The 20388-nt window shown below is 37.4% G+C and overlaps 1 protein-coding gene across 1 annotated transcript in view; it reads left to right on the top strand.

Moving 5' to 3' along the window:
• The window catches only part of TFEC (transcription factor EC), a 46858-nt gene extending 33006 nt beyond the window's left edge, over positions 1-13852 (top strand). The window contains exons 6-8 of the mRNA XM_030554193.1: positions 991-1066; positions 12227-12374; positions 13281-13852. Coding sequence (XP_030410053.1) covers positions 991-1066; positions 12227-12374; positions 13281-13661 — 605 coding nt within the window. The 3' untranslated portion in view covers positions 13662-13852. The remainder of the gene's footprint in view (positions 1-990; positions 1067-12226; positions 12375-13280) is intronic.
• The last annotated feature ends 6536 nt before the right edge of the window (positions 13853-20388 follow it).

Below are 20388 nucleotides of genomic sequence, written 5' to 3'. Positions count from 1 at the left end.
TAAGCAAACTCCTTGTTTTGTTTTCATTTCATCTTCTCTTTGTTTCTGATAAACCTTGGTTTAAGATTGCAGTTGTGTGGGTAAGTTTTACAGACATAACTAAAGAGAGGTGTCGAAGGGTAAAAACTTTCTGGAATGCAGCCTTTACTCCATCTCTATGGAGGGGCATGGTCAGAGATGTCCTCTCTCAGCAATTCACATGGCTATCAGTCTGCAGCAGGTGAACACAAAGGTAGAAGCTGAAGCACTTACCAGGAAACAAGAGTTGGCTGGGCTGTTGGTCACAATCCATAAAGGGAGTTTTTGACTGATTAAGGACTGTGGGATCCCATAATGTTCCTATTGAAGTCAATGGAAAAAATCTATGGCTCTCAGTATCGAGTCCTACATAGGAAGAATTTGGGAAATGAGAAGTTAAGCATGACCTTATAAGCAATATGAGCCCAAATCATACCTAGAATTGTGGGCCCACAGTGGAGGCAAGTGCACCAGCTACCATGAGGACCAGAAATGGCCATTACAGGCAGGAGAATGGATATGGAGAGGGGACAATCACAGGCACCTAGTACATGTGATACTGGGGCTTCTATGGAACCCCAGCCATAGTAAATGGTGGCAACCTTAACCCCATCTGCCCTGAAGTAATGCCCCTGCAGGGAGAGCTGCCCCTGTGGGTGGAGGGATATGAATTTGCTTCCTCCTGGACCACAGTGGTAAGTCAGTTACATTAAAAATCAAAGCAAACCTACATTACTAAGACCCTAAGACAAGTATGCAAAGGGATGTTGAGCTATACAGGTTTTGAACTTTACTCAGTAACTTATTATTTCTAAGCTAATTTTAGGATTAATTCTATCATTGTAAATCAGAATGTATTGCACCGGTCCTTATATTGGTCTGCCTGTTTTTAACTAATTAAAATGTTTCATTAGGCCTTTTCCAAAGAATGTTTCATAATGAAAATAGTAAATTGTTCTTTTTTTTAAACAGTTGAAAGAAGAAGAAGGTATAATATTAATTACCGAATCAAGGAGCTTGGCACGCTTATTCCAAAATCTAATGATCCGTGAGTTCAACAGTCATTTCTATAATAATATCTATAGTATAAATACAGAGGGGAAGGAGCAATAAGATAACCATGAAAATGGCTAATGAGATACAGAGACTTTCACTTCTAGGTTACTAGTTGAAATCCAGCCCAGCTGGTCAGATAGGTAGCAAAAATCATTAACCTCTGATGGCTGTAATGATAAGAGTTTGTGGCCTTATCATTGCATTTCCTCAGAGAGATGTCTCCACACCACAAACACCACCATTACATCTGAGAATAATTGCTATACCTGTTTGGAGTCTCACCAGAGAGGCCATGGATAGAATGATAATGGAGAATGAACTACCTTCTCATCCCTAGAACTGGTCACTTTAATGGGATGAAGCAGTGCACTGCTGCTGCCTGCTCTTTAGATAAACAGAATACTTCTGTCTCTAAGGCTGTTGATTTGGCACCTTTCATAAAAACGACATTCACTGAAAAAAGAAGCTGAAAGGCAAGGGAAAATGAGGTACTTTGAATTGATACAAAAATGGCTATAATTTTTAAACCAATGTATAAATAAATGTACAGTAACACATTTTATGCTGCTAAACCCTCTGCATTCTCTTAATGTGTATATTATCATCATCCCTTTTAATTTATTTGTAAGAAAATATTTTGTGTTGTCAACAGTTCTGTTTAATAGACAGTATCTAAAGATTAGCTTTTGGAAAGTCTTTGCAATTAGCATGGCCTATTAAAAGAGTCGACTGTAACTTTTTTAACATAGAAACTTTCAAAACTCTGCAATAAACAAAATGGGAGGAGGGAAGACACACCATAGTAAAGCCTGTTGCAGGATTAGCAAGAACAATTCAGTAAGTTATTTAAAGCCTAGACTTTTAGCTTTGGATTTTTCATGTCATTCGGTGAAGCCTAAAGAGTATGCACCAGTATGATTGTGACTTGGATTTAATTGGTTATACAAATATTGTGGGTTTCATTTGTTCATCAGTTGCAGCTTTGTGATGCTCAGAATAAAATTTTCTGTTGACACTTCAGCCTGTTTTCCTCAGGGCTAAAAAGTTCTTTTTATTGAATTAAGGATTTTTATAATAATATAAATCTGTGTGAGATTTACATAAGTATAAGCGTGGCATGACAAACCACTTTGAGTGAAATCGCCAGTGAGAAAGTTAACACAGTCACAGCCCTTTCTAGGGAATGACATTTTCACAAGCTCAACTTGTTCTCTGGCATCAACTCAAAATGGGTAAAATGGGCATGTTGTTGATGCTACTAATACAATGATGAGTGTACCAATTCAGATAAAGTAAGACCACCCCTAAGCCCCCAAAGAAGACTTTGTTCACATCAGATGTCCTGTATAGACACATTGGTAACATTGGTTTTAATTTTAGTGTTATATTGGACAGCACTTTAGAGCATTTAAATAAAGAATTGTGAGGAAAGATTACTCTGAGAAACAGTGGATGGCACTGTTGGTTTGCAGCTATGAAGTGCTAATGGAAGCAAGTCTTGAACTGTGATTAGAAATGGGTGAGAGCTGCAAGCTCCAGATATGAATCAATATTTTTCAAAAGTATGTAGGGTGTTTGGGATGAATATTTTGGTTTGGATTCAAGTCTTGTTTTGATATTTTATACATTATACTGCTCTCCTGTTAAAACACATACATTGGCCTTAAATCTGTTGTGGTGCTTCCACAAGCACATGATGGATTTAAACTCACGTCACTCAGTGAAGCCTAAAGAGTATGCACTGGTATTTTAGCGATGTCACTTTACAGTTTTTTGGGAAAAAATAATGAACATGTCACATTTTTGTTTCTTTCAGTACTTGACTGGTTGGACTACGTGACAGTCACAAAGTGACCAATTAATTTGGGTGCCTCCATTTTTAAGTTCCCAACTTGAGGCACTTTGAAAGGGCCTGATTTTCAGAGGGCATGAGCTTGGTACTTTCTGAAAATCAGGCCTCTTTAAAATGTCCCAGCTTAGTTGAGCATCCCAAAATTGAGGCATCCACGATCACTTTTGAAAATGTAGCAACTATAATATATCATGTATATAAATATAGGCCATAATCTAACTTTACTACTTCTGGTCAGATTAAAATGCTTCAATGAATTAATGTATATGAAGTTCCCTTGATTTGTAATCACAAATTATCCTGTGCCTTGAGCCCATCACATCTATCAATTACTGCTTCCTGGCATGGTATGTCACCAACTCCCTACACCTTCTGTTGAGATTCTTGTTCTGCCTACCATCCACCTTCTTCTTCTCCCAGTCAGCCTGCTTTCTTTAAAACACACTGCTTTATACTATCACTCTGTAACTTTCCTCAAATTCAATGTTATCATCATATTTACTGAATTTGAAAGATGTTTCTGACACTGGGGACTTGATTGCAAGGGGAAAAGCTTGGATGATAGTTGGACTAATAACAGTGAAGCAAATCATCCTTAGCACTGGAAGAACAATGCCACTACAAGTGAGGCAGAGTGATTAGCATGCCTATCCTGGATGGCTTCCTTTGAGAAGATCACATTCAAAATCAAGATAAAAAAGGATATTTACAGAGGTTATCCGGAAGCCTTTTATGAGGAGGGCATGTCTAGCAGGGTTCTGCAGGGGTCTGTCCTGGGTCTGGTACTAGTCAATGTTTTCATGAATGTCTTGGATAACAGAGTGGATTGTATACTTATAAAATTGGTGGAGGACATCAAGCTGGGTGCGATTGCTAGCATTTTGGAGGATAGGTTTAGAATTCAAAATGATCTTGACAAATTGGAGGACTGGTCTGAAATCAACAGAATGAAATTCAGTAAAAACAAATGCAAAGCACTAAAAAAAAAACCAGATGCATAGTTACAAAACAGGCTCGGTGGTAGTACTGTTGAAAGGATCTAAGGGTTACAGTGGATCACAGATTGAATATGAGCCAACAGAGTGATACAGTTGCAAAAAAGGCTAATATTCTGGGGTGTACTAACAGGAGTGTTGTATATAAGACATGGGAAGTAATTGTCCCACTGTAATCAGCACTGGTGAGGGGTCAGTTGGAGTATTGTGTCCGTTCTGGGCACCATGCTGTAGGAAAGATGTGCACAAATTGGAAAGAGTCCAAAGGACAGCAACAAAAATGATGAAAGGTTTAGCAAACCTGCCCTGCGAGGAAAGGTTAAAAAACTGGGCATGTTTTAGTCTTGAGAAAAGAAGACTGAGGGGGAGCCTGATAACAGTCTTCAACGGTGTTAAGGGCTGCTGTTACGAGGACTATGATCAATTGTTCTTCATGTCATCTGAAGGTAGGACAAGAAGTAATGGGCTTAATCTGCAGCAAGGGAGATTTAGGTTAGACATTAGGAAAATCTTTCGAACTATAAGGATAGCTAAGCACTGGAACAAACTTCCAAGGCAGGTTGTGGAATCCTCATCACTGGAGGTGTTTAAGAATAGGTTAGACAAACACCTTAAGGGGTGGTCTAGGTTTACTTTGGCCTGAGTTAGTGCAGAGGGCTGGACTAGATCACCTTTGGAGGTCCCTTCCAGCCCTACATTTCTATGATTCTATGATCTATCTTTACAAGGCAGATTTTTCTTCTTAGAAGTGTTTGTATCTCACTTTTATTTTCTTGTGTCTTTTCTGAACTTGTTTTGATCCAATTTAACTTCAAGGGGAGCTCACTTCTGATTGCATTGAAATCTCTTTTCTTCTTTTTAGTTTAATTTTAGGCTTAGGGGCATGGATTACGTTGTTTAATGGAACAGATGTTTTGAATTTGCTTTATCAGTGGTAGAAAACTTGAGGTGGGAATATTGTCTCTATTAAATTACAAAATACTTTGTCTTTTTAGTTTAATTTTAAGTGCTTAGATATCCAAGTGATAGGTACTTTCAAAATGCAAAACTATTAACAGGTAAGTAAAATAATTTAAAAATAAAACTGGAAAAAAACACAACCATACATTGATATGTTGCTGAAAATTCAAAACCAATGCTTTTAAATATATGTATTTTTTCCATTTTCCTTTTCATGTGTCTCAGCACTTCCAAGTTCCAGTTCTGATTGGTTAAACCAGGCTCCAGATGGAACCTGGAAGTGCCAAAATAATAACTCTCTCTCTCATGGTATCTCCAGTGAAGAAGAAATGGAAAGAATATTTCTTATCCCAGAGCTGTGAACCGCAGCAGCAGCAGGTGTTGGACTCCTGTGTCTCCTTCCCTCTGGCAGCAGGGCTCGGTTTTCATCCCGTCGGCCCTAGTTTGTCACCATTATTTTTAGTAAAAGTCAGGGTTAGTTCACGGGCTTCTGTGAATTTTTGTTTATTGCCCATAACCTGTGCCTAACTTTTACTAAAAATAAAAGTGGCAAAATCTTAACTTTACACATAATATAATAGTCTGGGGTCAGATTATTGTTACAGTAGCACACAGATGCCATGGGCAGTATTGAGGTTTCAATGTGATGGACTAACACATAAGAAGACACAGTCAGGGCTGGATTAAGGTGCAGGTGACCCAAGTGACCATCTGGGATGCTGGGCTTGGGAAGCGCCGGGTGTGGGGTGCTGGTTTTCATTGTTAGTGACAAAAGGGAAAATTAGTATGTGTGAAGCAAATGTTTCAGGTATTCTGTATGTGGATTCATTTTTCACTAACCTCCTAGAATGTTCTGGATCTTTGTAGAATCTCATGGAACCTTCCAGACTTTCTGAGAACTACATTTTCCTCAAACCTCCTAGAATGTTGTCAGCCATGCCTTCGCGGGTATATAAGACAGGGTGTTGCCAGTCAGTCAGTGAGATATAAGAACAAACTGAAGTGAAAGCCCAGCTGCGATATTGGGAACCTTGTTTTATTGTGTAATTGTGAAAGTGTTTTAAGACTTGAACAGTGAAGTTGTTACTAATAGTTTGGCTTTCTGGGGCTCATCAGGTAAGTTGTCCACTTAACATAATGGTATTTTCTTCAATTTGGTAGAGCTCCTTGGAAATATGACAATGTCATGCGTGAGCACCTATGTCAAGTAGTTTGTAAAAATCTATGGACCATTACTGCAGAAAAACAATTCAAAATGAATTGATTGACCTTATAGCAAGGGAGGTGCTTAATAACATATTGATGTGGCTTGGCAAAGCAAAGTACTATGCCATAATAATGGACTGCACTCCTGACATTAGTCACAGTAAAAAGATGTCATTTACAGTACGTTTTATGGACAATGAGGATGGCTGTATCCAAGTAAAAGAACACTTTATCTGTTTCCAGTCTGTGGATGACTCTACTGGAAAAGGCCTAACAGAACTGTTTATGAACATTTTGAATGAGCGTAAAATAAAGCTTCAGGACTGCTGCAGCCAAGGCTATAACAATGGCTCTAAAATGAAGGGAAGAAACAAGCTTGTCCAGGCAAGGACCATTGCGCTGAATCCAAGAGCTTTCTTCCTGGCTTTTGGATGCCATTCCCTCACCCTGGTTCAGGGGTGGTGCAACCATTTAGGCAAAATTGGCAGCCTGGTTGTGTCAGATGCAGTGTCATCTTTATATTTAGTATCTTCAGATTACAGCAAAGGATATACCTCCTGGTTTCAGCATCAACTATTAAGTAGAAAATCCTCATGGACAATGTTACAAATCTGACTGTGAAACCACTAAGTGACACTCACTGGAAGAGCCGTATTGTCAGCATAAGGCCAGTGAGGTACCAAGCGACTGAGGTTTATGAAGCCCTGATGGAATTGGCACAGTCAAGTAAAGCCAAGGCCAGAATCTGACATGAGATGCACAGCCTGGCAAACTAGAACACTGACTTCAAATTTCTGGTCTCAGTTGTGGTTTGTCATGGTCTCCAGTTCTAAGTAAACATTGTAAGCAAGGTATTACAAACTCAGTCGATGGACATCGCGACTGCTACTACTTTGATGAGACGCTGCCTTGCTTTTGTTGTGGCCTACAGAGACAACAGATTTGAAGATACCATTACTGCTGCCAAAGAGGTGGCAGAAAACTTAGGAGGTGAATGTGTCTTCAAGAAAACTCGTATTCATCAGAAGAAGAGACAGCTTGGCTATATGGGCAGAGATGAGGTGATGGGAAGCTAGGAAGAGGGAGTTTTTTTGCTCACTTGTTGACACCACTTGAGTGTCCATCGAAGAAAGGTTCAGACAAATGAAGCACCACAAAAAGACCTGGGTCAAAAAGACCTTAGTAAGCTGCTGGTGGACAGGAAAACACTCTTGAATAATTGTACCAACCTTCACCAGATGCTGACACATGAAGAATGTTCGGACGTCAATGATAAAGACCTATACCTTGAATTAGACAACATCAGTTACATTTTGCCACATGGGAAGCACTCTCCGCTCCAAGTTCTCCAGTTTATTCATGATGCAGAGCTGAAGGATACTTCTCCTACTGTGTGGATAGCTTTGACAGTTCTGCTCATGCTGCCAGTCACAGCCACGTGTGAGGAGCACAGCTTTTCAAAGCTCAGGCTCATTAAAACATACTTTCCGTCGATGATGGCCAACAAGATATTGACATTGCTTGCTATTTTATCACTTGAAAATTCCATTGGCCAGTCTTTGGATCTCTCTGACGCTGTGCTTCATTTTGTGTGGGCAAAGGCAAGAAAAGCGACCTTTTGAACTAAAAGACTAGGGTTAACCTTCTAAGGCTGTCACCTACTATAACACTATTTAATACTGGTCCTCCCAATGTTGGTGCACAGTTCAATTTCTTGATGTTAGTACATTTCAGTTATTCTTAAAATTAAAAAGTTTCTATAAACGTAGAGGAAAGAATTTCTTTTGTTTGCTTATATATGGCATGAATAAATACAGATTTACAGATCCTAGCATGTAGATATATTGTCTTATATGACAGGGTAAACCTCGTCTGCAAATGGTGCATCAGAATTGTGAAATGGGCTATATATTACATATGCAATAAAAATAAGATATTCAAAAGTTTAATAAATGGAAGGGGAGCATTGAAGACACTCCTCACTTGGGGTGCCATTAGGTCTAGGTCCGGTCCTGGACACAGTCATTATAGTGAAGAGTTTACAGTCTAAGGTTGTAGTCCTGCAAGCACTTATTGAGCTTAAGTGACCTGCTCTTGTGTCTGGAGTTACATATGTAAGTGTTTACAAGATTTGGGCCTAATTTAAGACATTACATTAGTATGACAAGCAATAGAAAAGAATGGGGAAAGAGGACAAGAATAACAAGTAAGGACTGAAGGTCTACAGGCTAGTTATATGCACAATTTGATGTTTCTGAATTATTTAAAATGTAGCCATTTTTAAATATTGTTTTAAAATATTATTTACAAAATCAATAAAATAAATAACAATTAACATCAACTGCTTGACTTTGCAGATTCTCAGATGAGTTTGCAGCACTGGTAGCTAGAAAATCACAATTCTCTCTGTAAACTGAACGAGGCTGATACAGAAATCACTGGAAGACAATAAACATGGAATTCCACAATTCCACTTTCAGTCACTTTTCACTTAACTTTAACTGCATTTCAACTTCGAATTTTGAAGTTTTGAAGACCTGCAAAATGTTACGGGAATTGCTAAATTATACTGATGTTGTTTTATTTTTTTCTTAAGTGACAATATTTCTCAGATTCCATTATTTTTTCCTCTTAATGTTGAGGAACTCAGCTCTCAAGGAAGTGAAGGCCAAGTACTAACTAGAGCTAGGCATACTGCAGGTAATTGTTATGCAAGCTGTGAGGTGGCTGCCTTATACTGCACTGCCAGCAGAAGGTGGTGCTAACGTGGGCATAGCTGTCCTAGGAAAATCACACCAGTGGAAGGGGAACCTCTGTGATGTAGAGCCAGCACAGAAGCTCTTTCATCACCTCTCCTCTGCTGATGACATAAATAAGTATGGATGGAGCAAAGAGCCTATGGATGGCACTATTGTATACCAGGTGATTCCAAACTAATCCTTTGCTGTTGAATGCCTTTCCCCTCCCTGCATAAGTCCTAGTATATGAGGGAACTTCTTCTGTCTTTCTTTCATGCACTGGAAGGATTAGCTATAATGCTCTTATTTTGTAAGACATCCCACCATATATTTGCCAATTAGGAGGAATTTTGTTCTTACTATCAGGTATTGAACAATACACTCATTGGATATCACACTTAAGAAATTGTGACTGATGTCATTCAGTCCAGAACTTCCAGACTTAAAAGCAAGGATTCAAAATTCTTTACTAAAGTGATATCAGAAGGGCTGCAAGCTTTTCATCAGAGTTCACATTGGTGGCCAAGCCCCTCAAGTTTGTTAACGTCACCTTATGAACTATCTAGCATTTGTGCCTTAATGCTTGTGAGCCATGTAGCAGTTGACTATTTCCATTGTAAATCTGAATGTAGCAATTAGACTTTCAGTGAAGATCTAACTTAGAGAGAGAGATAAAAATAGCACCATTATATCAGTAGAAATGTCCAGCCAGCACAATTAGGAAATGTAAATAATATTCAGAACATGATATTAAGGTTACTAATGTTATTCTGAAAAAAAAAAGATTTCCCAGTTGTTGATTAGTGGGTTCAAAATACAGTCTATAATACATGGTTTATTCTAATGTCTAGGAGGTATATAGATTGAAAAAACATTTTTGTCAACATTTGCCTGTTTCTGAATAACAACACTTGTGTGAAACTGTTTTGCAAAAAAGATTTGAGTTTTGTATGAATTATTTTCCACTGTGAGAATGACTCTATCTTAATCATTTCTAATTTGCTGAACATTGAAGTATCTTGGCACCTAATTTTGCAGCATTATATTCTTTTTTTTCAAGCTGAGCCAGTTGGTTGTGAGTGGTCACATAATTCTCATGGTATTGTTCTGGTTCCTTGATAAGATAGGCTTACCTTATGTGGATTGGATGATTGGCAAAACCCATTTTGGATGTATTTCTCTGAAGAATATGCTATAAGTATTCTTATTTCGGAATTCCTTTGCAAAATTGCAATGAAGATTTACCAAACCAGGCACAAGATCTAGTCACTCACTCTTTTCCTTGAAAATAGAGAAAATATAAATGATATTTTAGTCACCAGAGGTTTAGTATGTGAGTACAGTTTTCCAAGGATGTCTCTGAAATAGTTGAAAGAAGTCTCATTCTGTGCTCTTTTGGTGCCTACAGTCCAAAAAGCAATGGGAACTGATTATTGATTTGTTTTAAAATTTATATTTCATTTTCACCATTTACAGAGCATATACGAGTATACATTAACGGTTCTGATCCTGCAAAGCAGCCTATATGGGTTACCTCTTACCCCACCTTCAGATCCCAGTTGACTATATCCAATCAGTGTCACAGTTCATGGCAACAGCACTAGTACTGCCCCTCTCTGGTCCACCAAAGGCACCCACTCTCAGGCTTGTGACTCCCCAGAAGAGACATGCATGTCACTCCCTCCTGGCCAGGGTATTTCCAGGTGGAACAGTTCCTTGGCTGCTCTGTGAATTCTTGAGCAAGTCAGACTGCCTGAGCAGGCCTGCTTTGCTTTTCTCCTCATAGGCTTTAATCAGTGTAATTCCTCATAATTATAAGGTACTACACACATTTTCCTAATCAAACCATTTATTTTTACAGTGAAAACATTATAGAGAAAATATATTTAAACAGTAAAGAAACCTGCACACATACTTATCAGAGTTCACTGCAACTCCAGCAAGGGCTCTGGTAGGAGACAATCCTTCAAACCTCACCAAGGGGTTTTTCTGTGGTTACAAGTTCATAACCACCTTGGCTCAGAATGAGCACACTCATGAGTGTATGAGCCACTCCTGTATACAAATTGGGCCTCTGATCTTGTTCTCACGTAACAGGCTATCAGCAGACAAAGGTCCCGTCCTTAGGGGCTGGGGAATGCTTCAAAAGGCCGAGTTCTTACATAACCAGAGATATATTAGTATATGCCACCCCTAGAGAGTTCGTGGGAGACCCTACTTTAAAAGTTCATACTTATCTGGTCCATTGTTTCAAATAGTCCTTAGAAGCTCGTAATACTTCCCAGAGTTTACATTAGCCATGTTTCTCTACTAGAAATATTACATACACTCCCACATTAATATGTAATCATTTGCATATTTAATACAATGAGCTCCTAAAACTTAATTCAATAAGGTTTGTTCAGAATATTGCAGGAAATTATCGTATCTGTCACAATCAGCTATTACATATACAGGACCCGGGGCCATGTGAGTTCTTTCCTCTGTATGGACTCCTACAGGCATTCTGTCTGAAATTGGTGACGTGGATTTGCTAAAATCTTGCAATCTGTATCTGTCATGCAGGCTGTACCCATACCTGTATTATAAGATTTACAACTATATCAAAAAATCTGCATGCTTCATAAAACCCATTTTTATTTCTAGGCCACAGATCTACAAAGTCCTTGAGTGCACTGTTAACTTTAAGCACATTGACTTTAATGGGACTACTTACGTGCTTACAATTAAGCATGTGCTTAAGATCTTTGTTTGATCAGTGCCACAGTCAGTCTGATCCTTGGAGAAGAAGTATTTGGGATTATATTTTTATTTGTGCTGCTTAACCAGCTATATATTGTCTCAAGTGTGGTCAGAGGGTTTGATTGTGATTGCTGAACTATAAATTGTCTGCTTCACCATCAATGAGGACGAGCATTCAGCGCAGGCCACTTTTTTCCTGACAAACATAAAAGCTACCTCATTAGAAAGTCAGGTAAAAGGAGTACTATATTTGAAATGATCTTTAAAAATTTAGGCTTAAGTCCTCAGTAATGTATATTTCCTAGTTCATTAATGCAGAAATACTGCACAGAGATTTTAATCTTAGAGTTAATAATAAAAGCAATTTTCACTAAAAATATAAAAACTGTAATGGTAGAATCATGATATTGCATTTTAGCTTTCCCACAAAAAGTCACTTTATTACTTTCTTTTGACACTTATTTTCATTCTGGGATTAATTTTACTATATAAGGGCTTCTTAACTATTCTATTAAAATTTCCATTCAGAAGCAATAATATCTAAGAGTGAATAATAGTCATGTAAATCATTATTTCATATTAATGTAAAAGATTTTGTAAGTTCTTATGAATTCTGCTGACATGCACAATTGTGAAAAGGTTATCTCTACATTCTGCAGTGATATGCGCTGGAACAAAGGAACTATTTTAAAAGCATCAGTGGAGTACATCAAGTGGCTACAAAAAGAACAACAGAGAGCGAGAGAATTAGAACACAGACAGAAGAAATTAGAGCAGACTAACAGAAGACTTCTACTTCGAATTCAGGTTTGTATAAGAATGTCACTATGAACTACAAAGATTTCTCACTACTTATCCATCATCAAATTTAATTCATCTATATCATTTTTTCTTCTAAATGCCATTTATTAAAAGAGGATTGGCCATTTCAGTAATGGTACAATGTTATATAATTTTATGAGTCCGTATTTATTGCTATGCAAGTTCTTTAGATTTCTAGAAAAATCCTTTGATAATTAGGCCTTATGCAAGGTAACATACCTATAGAGAACTAATACAATATTTTGAAGAAATGTTTCCTTCTTTTGTACTATATCTACATTATAACTACAGCCAAAAACATTCGTTTCCCTAAAACAATATTGAACACTAAATCCTCCTCCATATTTTCTTTTCCTCTTTGTAAAATTTCCACGGCATTGCATTGCCTTGGGGTACATTGTGCCATGTTATATCAAGTCACACATCATCTACTCATATGACATAAAGTATCAGAATCTGGGTCTCCATAGCTTGAAATGCAAGATTTAAAGAAATATATCATCAGGTAAGGTACCTGCTATCTCTCCAGATAGCAGCCTTGAATTTTTGTGGATAATTAATAAGTAGAAATGTCTGCAGCATTTTTCCATCACCTTTAAGTGGTTCAGTACTGTAGGTAATGGTATTATGGGGGCTGTCATATCTCCTATATTCCCATAGGGCATCCACTTAACTACAGGCTAAGAATTAAAAAGAAAACCAGCCCAGGTTGTTTATTGCTATTTATCATGGATTGTCCATATATTGTATTTCGAAACATATTGCCACAACTGAATTAAAAATTACAGTGCATGTGCAATATGTATGTATATTTCTTACCTTCAGTGGTTCTAAAGAAATCAAATTCCCTTCCAAAATCATTATTTAAATCTTTTTTGTTTGAAACCATAGGAACTAGAAATACAGGCTCGTGCACATGGGCTACCACTCATGTCTTCACTCAGTGCTGTGGATGTAGCTGCCCAGGTCATCAAGCAACAGACATATCCAGAGGAGAATTCCATAGACTATTCTCAGCAACTCGTTCTGGTACATGGACCAAGTGCTGACCTTTGTGATGGATCAACAGCCTTTTCTGATCCTCTCTCGCATTTCACCGATTTGTCTTTTAGCGCTGCTTCAAAAGAAGAACAAAGGTTAGAGGAAATCTTACTGAATGACACAATATCGCCATTTGGAACAGATCCACTCTTGTCTTCAATATCGCCTGCTGCATCAAAAGAGAGCAGCAGAAGAAGTAGCTTTAGTACTGATGATGGAGATGATTTCTAAAACTAGAAAGGGCATAATTAATGTTTATAATCATTTGCTGGTGCTAAGAGATTGTGTTATGAATTTAGTGTGATGTTTGTACTCAGTTCAAAGAAGGTGGAGAACTGTTGTGCACATAAGCTGCTGCATGGGTAAGATGTAGGTGAGTGCATATTTCACAGAAAGATGAAAGATGGACATGGATTCATATCTCTTTGGCCAGAATTGACTACATCTGTTCAGAGCTAGCATTTGCACAGACCCTTCCTTATTCACTGGGAAGGCTTTAACCATTCCCCTCTGCATTCTTACAGCAGTATTAAGATGGTTCCCAGGAAAATGAACACTCACATTGCAAAGACATATTTGAATGCTCTGTTGAATCTACCACTCGCTTCTCTCAAATTTAACGATGAGCTTTAGTCAGAAATATTTGTTAATTTCTTTTTAAGTGAAAAGGAGAAATTTCAATAAATACAATTGCAGCACAACGAGGAAATGTTTGAATGTGATGTTCCTGTAATAGAGAGGTTACAAACATCAAAAAAAAGGGAGCACAGCACTCCTGTCAGAGTAAAGTCAGCAGAAATTCAGCGCTTCATGAACTGCATCTCCTTCTTTTTATAATGAAACCACAAAGTCCATAAAGTTGTTTTTAGAATCCTTATAATTTCCGTTTTATTCCCATTTAGAAAAGCATTCAACATTTTGCTTATTTTCAAACACTTTAGTGTAAGCGAAGAAAAACAAAAACTAACATAATGATAGTGATTTAAAAGAATTGATCAGACAGAAACAGATGCAAGGTTTAAGCAGCTTCAAGGCAGATTCTCTTCAGGCAACAAAACATACTAAGAGTGCAGGTATGTTCAAGACACAATTAACATATTCAGTGTTACAGTTAGTACAAATAAAAACAGCCATTAGTGCTAATATGGCTAACACCAGCTCTTTGTTGCAAACTCTTTTCTCTACTGTTTTTCTTGAGAAATCTTTTTCCAGATGTGAATTGTACCTTGTTTCCTGTTGTGGCATAATAAAGTTTTTCTAAATGGACTATATCTAAATTGATACCTATGTCTATGAGCCAGTTGGATATGGAAGGCAATGCATTGGATTCCCATTATATGCATTTTGTCAGAGACAATTTCACTTTAAATTCATCTCTAGATTCACTATAAAAAATTAAGTAGGCAGACCTTGGAATCATCAGGGATATTCCTGATACCTATTGATATGATCCACTGCTTTCTAACATGCTACTACTGAGCACTAACAAAACATGTGGATTGATAACCCCACAGAGGTTTGGCAGTTGGAGGGCAGGTAGAAGACACAAGATTTTTGTACATAGTGGGATTTTGGAGAGTGATGTATATACTTGTAATAAAAGAAGTGCAATCATTATCAATCTAATAGTAATACACTAGGAGTTGAGCTGGCCCAACTTCTTCAGAGCTTTCCTCAACTGAGTCAAAAAAGCATTGTGGAGGTCTTGGTGCAAGTCAAAAAATGTTTCAAAAGTAGAAGTGCTGTGTTCCACTTTGCTCTGCCGGAGCCTGCCTTAAAAAAGGTATCTTATAGATATGGGTAGTGGAGTAGCTAAGGAAGAGTCAATTGGCTGCTAGTTGAGTGAATGCTTTACATTGATTGTCCAAGAATATATCTTTACCTTGATAGATTCATTTTCTTTAAAAAAAACAAATTGTGCTCAGAAGTCAAATGAGACCTCCTGGAATATCCATTCAGGTTGCTAAATGGGTAGTTCCCTTAGGTAAATGTTTTTACAGGGGCCATAGCCTAGGCCTGACTAGTATGCTACAGCATATCCAAACAGTTTGAGGTCTATAGTTTCCTTGTCTGGTGTACTCTTGATGGAATTTTATCTTCTCATTCCATTTCACTTGGACTGACTTCAGTGCTTTGCTAGAAGTTTAAGACATGGGTTTATAAATTGTATAATTGCATTAAAGGGTCTAGGAAGCATTGGAGACATAGTAAAACCAATCTCTATCTGTCTAAAGGAAACATTCAAGATTTTCTGTCAACTCAAAGAGTTCTATTAGCTCATATAAATCAAATGATTTAGCCTGTAAGTGCTTTGGGGCAGGGACTCTCTTCTTGTTATATGAGTATATGAGTGCCTATTACAATGGGGCTCTGATCCTTGATTGAGGCCCCAGTTGTTACTACAATGCAAATAATAAATAATAATAACTGACATGTTAAGTATTTTTTTAAAAGAACATTGGGAATGGGAGCATGAAGGGATATTAACCAAAAGTAATTGAATGTAGGAAGAAGAGCCATTTTAATTAGAATAGCTCAGTAAACTAGGGTCATTAGGAGAAGAGCCTACTTCACTAGAGTTCACAGTTTCCGTCAGGGACTAGCTCAGTGGTTTTCAACCCATAGGCCACATGCGGCCCAATTAGCACACAGCTGCGGCCCAGCTCAGCTATGTGCCAAAGGCTGGCCCATGTAGTGGGATCTGAGTTCCTGGCTGCCCAGGGTGACAGGGTCTGTGGCTGCTGTCTGGCCCCACAACCTTTGGGCATCTGGGATGGGGGCAGTTGCCTGGCCCCATGAGCTCTGGGGTCAGGCACCGGCCAGCTCCATGAGCTCTGGGGGTTTGGGGTCAGACAGCCAGCTGGTCCCGTAAGCTCCAGCAGTCTGGGATCAGGGTCTGGGCTGCCGGTCCCCTGCTACCCAGCCCACGCAGCCCAGGTAACACATTGTGGGCCACATATGTAGCCCACAATGATAAATAAGTTGAGAACCACTGGACTAGCTTGTAGTGAAAGTCAAATACAAAATAGGATATATCCAAAGTAACATTCATGCACAGATTCCTAATTTAGGATGTGTATTGCCCATTTCAGCTGCCAAAGGGAGGGAATTGTTGGCTAATGTCAAGTATTTTCATTTGTCTTTGTACTGTAGTTTCTACTACATTAGTTTTAAATACACCAGTGTGAGTTTGCTCATAATGGAGAAAAAGAAATTAAATATGAATGTGTTACATGATTTTCCCATTGAATTTTTAGACCATACCTAGGAACCATATTGACTTTAAGGAAGATCCTGAATTTAATCACTTCTGCAAGTGCTGTCCTAAAAAAGTATTACAGTGCAGCCATGATTTTTTTTGAAGTTCATTTTTATTCATCTTACAATGCCCTCACTATGAAACACCAAATGTATTTTCTGCATGAGAAATCTAACAGGCTTCTATTTCCAGATACTGACTGCTGTCTCTGCAAATAAATATATTGACAACAACTACACTCTCATCAAGCTGTAGTCATTCATGAAAATGCTTATGTTAATGCACATGATGATAATGCCGTGTCAGTGCCACCAAATCATTTTTCCAGTAGAAATTCATCATTTCAAATAATCATTAGTGTTTTTATGAAGTACTACAACTTAATAAAAGATATAGTGACACCCCTGAAATCAGTGATATAGAGTGGAAAATACCTCTCCAACCCATCTACTAGGGGATGAACCTTTGGGGGAAAAAAAATTAAATTGGCTGCTTAATGGCAGAGTCTATAGTTTCCTGGTTTGATCTATTAATACAAACATGTTAATGCTTAAAAAAAAGGCAATGGAGACGTGCCCTACTGAGTTAAGAAAGCTTCAGATAAGGCTAGATGGCCAGAGCTATCTCTGTGTTGGTCTCACTATCCAGAACTTCCTAGAATAACAAATTCTCTGTGTCAGCTCAGCCTTAGGGAGATGGTACTAAAGCTCAGTACTTTTTAAACCAGGGCACAATGCTTTCTTCATTGCACGCTTGTGCAGAGGAAAGGGATTTGATGAATACGAGGACAAATCCTGAAGCAAAACTCCTACTGATGTCAATGAGTAAATTATGTATTGGGACTGCAGGTTTTGGTGCATGAGCAATATGTCCAAATTATTTCTAATACCGCCTTGTTTGTTGACATCTTATACAAGAAGTGTGGCATGGGTCTATGACTCAGGCCCTAAGAAAGAAAACTTCTACAATTCTTCTAGTACATCCACTATCCACAGGTGCTGGGACTAGGGGTGCTAGGGGTGCAGCAGCACCCTTGGACTTGAAGTGGTTTCCATCATATACAGGGTTTACAGGTTGGTTCAATGGCTCTCTGCACCCCCACTATACAAATTGTTCCAGCACCCCCTGCCACTATCTTCATTTTTTACAGATATGTTAAATGAGAAGCTTTTGCCCATTTTCAGTAGCAGATATTAAAAGCTGGTCATCATATTCTTACAGTATACATGAACCAGTGAACTGATAATTATACAAAAGGAAAGGGAGTTGAAATATTACCATCTTGTTTAATTCATTAAATGGATATAGATGCTATACTAAGAAACGAGACCTAAATTATTTCACTGTCTACAGTGGGGATACTGTTTGAAAAGGTAAAGTAAGTGCAAACATTTTAACAAACAGAACTGCAGTTGCTTTATAGGGTAAAGGACTAAATATAATTCAGTCATTTAATCTTAATAAGAACATTGTTATTATAATATCTTTTGACTTTAATAGGGCTGTATATATATGAATGGAGGTTGTAAAATTATTGTAATTTAAAATTATGTTAAATATGTTAGATAAGTAAAGGCATTTACATTACTAGCACGAGACTAGAATATTTTTATAATAATTGCTATTTTTCATTGTTAACCATACAGTATCTTGTTTTCTAAGTAAATGTATGTGACAGAATATAGTTTATTACATACTCTACATGCAATCTTTATAAAAATACACTTGATATGTCCTGATATTTTATGTTTATTATATTAATACAATTAAAGAACTAAAATTAAAACTTTTTTTATATAGCCTTTGTGAAATCTCACTGTCCAGACTCACTAAGAACCCACTGCAAAACAATATAATAACATCAGCCAAGAGCATCTGAGAAGATACCTACTAGACTTCACAACTGCTGAACATTTAGTCCATTAAGATACATCATGATCCAGAAGCCTTCCATTAATGAATATAATTGATATATTATTTAATATGTTCTCCTGCTGTCTGCTTATTCCTGCTGCTAAGGCTTTGATTTATGGAAAGTGTTTTCAGAATGTTGCAAAACTGCTAGCAGGCATGATGGTATCTGTTAAATCACTAAAATGCTCTACAAAAATCTTTTACTATACCAGAAGTTCCCCAGACAACCTAGGATAAACAGAATATTGTGTTTTAAGATGTAAAACATTTTTAAAGCTGATAATTAGGCAACATTTTGAATTAGGTTAGGATTTGGGTTGAACATTTTGAATTACTAATATCAGAAGTGCCATCTCAAGAATATGTACATGAATAATACAAATATTGTTAAATAGGAATATATATTTCTAGGATTTTGGTAGCATTTTCATTTATTTCTTTGAAAATAAGGATTTTTGTTGTTTTATATAGCACTAGATAAACATTTTATTTAAAATGAAGATAGTATTGTCATCTTTGTTATTATTATTCCATTAGTCCATTCATTAAGATTTCCCTAATTAATGTTAAAAACTGAACAGGCTAATTATTAATTGCATACTAAAGTTCTGTGATTAGCCAAAAGGAAGGAAACTTTGCTTGTGCATACATTATACACAGCTCTGATTATGAAAGATTCTCTGTGCAGTGCTGAGAGCTCTCAATTCCATTTGAAGAATGGAGGTGCTCAGCATCTTGCAGAGTCAAGCTCCTAATGGTTAAATAAATAGCATCAGGAAATCCAATCAGAAGTTATTATAAAGATTAGGAAAGACACTGTGTGTTAGACTGCTTGATTAAAAATAGTGATGTTAGCAAATGATAGCCAATCAGGTTTGATGTAAGCAGCACTTCTATTGACAACCGATGGGAGATTAAAGGAAAACCGAGAAGTTTTGATGCTAATCAGTTGCAGGGCCAAAAATCTAATTATGGGGGGAGGTACAGTAGTGAAGTATGCTAAGGCTTATTGGTCAAATCACTGATACCCATCAAGTTAAATATATATCAGTTTCATTAATTGGCAACCACAAGACAAGTATACTATATTCTGGATGATGATGATTTTGATATAATCCTCCACATTGTGGTTAAGTATATGATTCATGTAATAAGAAAAAGGTGCCTGCAGGCTATTGTTCCTAGCATGGATTAAAATTTACATATTGCTTCTCCTTATGTCAAAACATCTGGTGCCTGCAAATGCTAACATTTCGTTAAAAAGTTTCATGAGCTAGGAAAAGTGGATTGGAAACATTGCCTGTGAATCATTCAAGCATTATAATGGAATAAGAGGCTATGTTAGGAAAAGGCACATTGCTGAAAACAATACTATAGTCAACGTTGCAGACTCCTATGCTTGTCAATGTGATGAGTAACTCTATATTTGTAGGAAAGTAGAAAATGTCCCAAATCTTAAGACATAATAAGTAATTTTCAGTGGTTATGAAAAATTTCTCTTACATTCAAAACTAAACAAAACAAATTTTCATTTAATTTAAAAAATGTTCATTGAAAATTTGCCACAAAATTTGAACCAAATGAAAAATGCTAATTTCCTTTCCAATTTTTCACTGAAATTGATTGATATGTTTCCACCAGTCCTATTCTGTAGCAAAAAGTGTAATGAGTCCCAGTTGAGATGACTGGCAGTGTCTGGTGGAATCAGATGGATTGGGGGACGCATGCCAGTAATCTGCCTATTGAAGAAAAGATGTAAGTGGCTTTTAATGCCACCTTTTCTTC

Source organism: Gopherus evgoodei, chromosome 1, assembly GCF_007399415.2.
Source record: "Gopherus evgoodei ecotype Sinaloan lineage chromosome 1, rGopEvg1_v1.p, whole genome shotgun sequence".
NCBI lineage: Eukaryota > Metazoa > Chordata > Testudines > Testudinidae > Gopherus > Gopherus evgoodei.
Note: the sequence above shows the minus strand (reverse complement) of the source record. Positions and strands in the feature narration are given on the sequence as shown.